General features: G+C 43.1%; 2 protein-coding genes across 2 annotated transcripts; both read right to left on the reverse strand.

The window, feature by feature from the left end:
• Positions 1–351: 351 nt before the first annotated feature.
• Positions 352–836, reverse strand: Tsp_12701 (conserved hypothetical protein). Its single transcript, XM_003367022.1, has 2 exons — positions 766–836; positions 352–652 (listed from the first exon to the last, which is right to left on the reverse strand). Exons 1-2 carry the CDS (start codon positions 834–836, stop codon positions 352–354), a joined length of 372 nt encoding a protein of 123 aa, XP_003367070.1.
• A 174-nt stretch (positions 837–1,010) lies between these two features.
• Positions 1,011–1,346, reverse strand: Tsp_12702 (conserved hypothetical protein). Its single transcript, XM_003367023.1, has one exon. The coding sequence runs from the start codon at positions 1,344–1,346 to the stop codon at positions 1,011–1,013; it is 336 nt and encodes a 111-aa protein (XP_003367071.1).
• Between the last annotated feature and the right edge of the window lie 184 nt (positions 1,347–1,530).

The following is a 1,530-nucleotide window of genomic DNA, read 5'->3' on the forward strand; positions in this document are numbered from 1 at the left end:
TGTGGCAGATATATAACAAGACGCTGACTTTTTGATGGTTTAATTGCTATTCCATTGTTTTCCATTAAGAAAAACAAGGGGTGCAACTGGCGTTGCGCAACTGTTGTTTTTGTACCAGGAGCAATGTTTTGTTACCACGGGGATTTTTTAGATAGTGATGAGTAGGTATTGAGAAAAGATTTCTCAACACCTCCCACCCCAAAAAAAGGTGAACCGGGTTTTATGCGTCACCAGGCGGAATGATCTTGCAGAACGGATTACTGTTCTTTGTCTGGTTTTCACCGTCGCCGATCTGACTACACCGTCTTCACTTGGGTGGATCTCAATGATCCTTCCGATCGGCCATTTGATCTATGCAGTACTGGGTTCGTGCACTAGCACAATGTCACCCACCCTGGGCTCTTGGTGAGTTTTGCGCCATCTTCCACGCGTGGTTAGGGTGGTGACGTACTCTCGCTTCCATCTTTTCCATAGCTGGGCAGTCAGGCATTGCTGATACTGCCATCTCCTTATCAAGTGGTTCACTCCACTTGGGGTATCATCACGCCGGTAGATTCCGGCACTCAAACTCTGTAGTCGTGAAAGCTCACCGCCGATTAAGAAATGGGCCGGAGTTAACCCTTTCAAAACAGCATTTTTTCTGTGAAGCAATCTTTTTTTAAATGCGTTTTAAACATGTTATGGTGTGTTTATGAAAATTCTAATAGGATTTATTGTTTCAATAATATTATTGCCATTTTTAGAGCTGTATCAAAAGTGATACACTGGGCCTCAAAGGAGTACACGTTTCTATAACTATTTGTGCATACGTTTATTGTTCTTATGTACGCAGGCATGCAATAATTGGCATACAAATAATTAATTATGAAATTCTGTAAAGCAGTTTCTGTTGTTACTTAGGCATAGGCAAACACTGCATTTTTTGCACAGGCACGTGGCTAATTTAGAGCACAGTCTGCATCTTCTTAGTGTTTGAGTGATTTTTGGTCAGTGGCTAGTTTAGTCCTTTGCTACTTCTCTTGGACGTCAGTTGGTCGTCTTCCCAATCGTCTTGACGTTAGGGGTGGCGTTGGAGAAGACGCACGAGAATGGCTTCTAGAAGTTGCAATAGGCTTGTTCACAAGACAGAAGGACTGACTAACTTGGCAAGTGAAGCTTACTAGGTCCATTGTACCTGTGCATGTTCCAGGCATCTCTTTTCTGTCCCTCCTATACAGTTGCCATGCATCTGTCATGGCAGTGCTGATGATCCAAAAGAAAATGCGACGGGTCCATTTTCGACTTTTGTGTTCGATACGGTATAGAGCAGCAAGCATGTTCTTCAGGTCTATGCCACCCATATTCATGTTGTAATTTTTTAAAATGTTTGGGATTTCAACGTTAATTACTTTTCGCTGTCTGCCATCCCATCTTTCCACAGTTGACTTTGGGTTTTATACCAGATATGTCGATGTCGCTGTGACGCGGCTGTTGTCATACCAAGCACTGCGATGATCCTTTTCTTAGCGTCAGTTCTAAAGTCTTCTCGGG

This window comes from Trichinella spiralis (assembly GCF_000181795.1).
Source record: "Trichinella spiralis strain ISS 195 chromosome Unknown Scfld4977, whole genome shotgun sequence".
Classification (NCBI taxonomy): domain Eukaryota; kingdom Metazoa; phylum Nematoda; class Enoplea; order Trichinellida; family Trichinellidae; genus Trichinella; species Trichinella spiralis.

Excerpts from the sequence above, each read along its gene's own strand:
- Tsp_12701 (XM_003367022.1), bottom strand. The coding sequence starts at position 836 with ATGCCTGCGTACATAAGAACAATAAACGTATGCACAAATAGTTATAGA. Across the intron at positions 653-765 it reads GTGTACTCCTTTGAGGCCCA|ATTGCTTCACAGAAAAAATG; the intron begins GTGTATCACTTT and ends ATTTAAAAAAAG.
- Tsp_12702 (XM_003367023.1), bottom strand. The coding sequence starts at position 1,346 with ATGAATATGGGTGGCATAGACCTGAAGAACATGCTTGCTGCTCTATAC.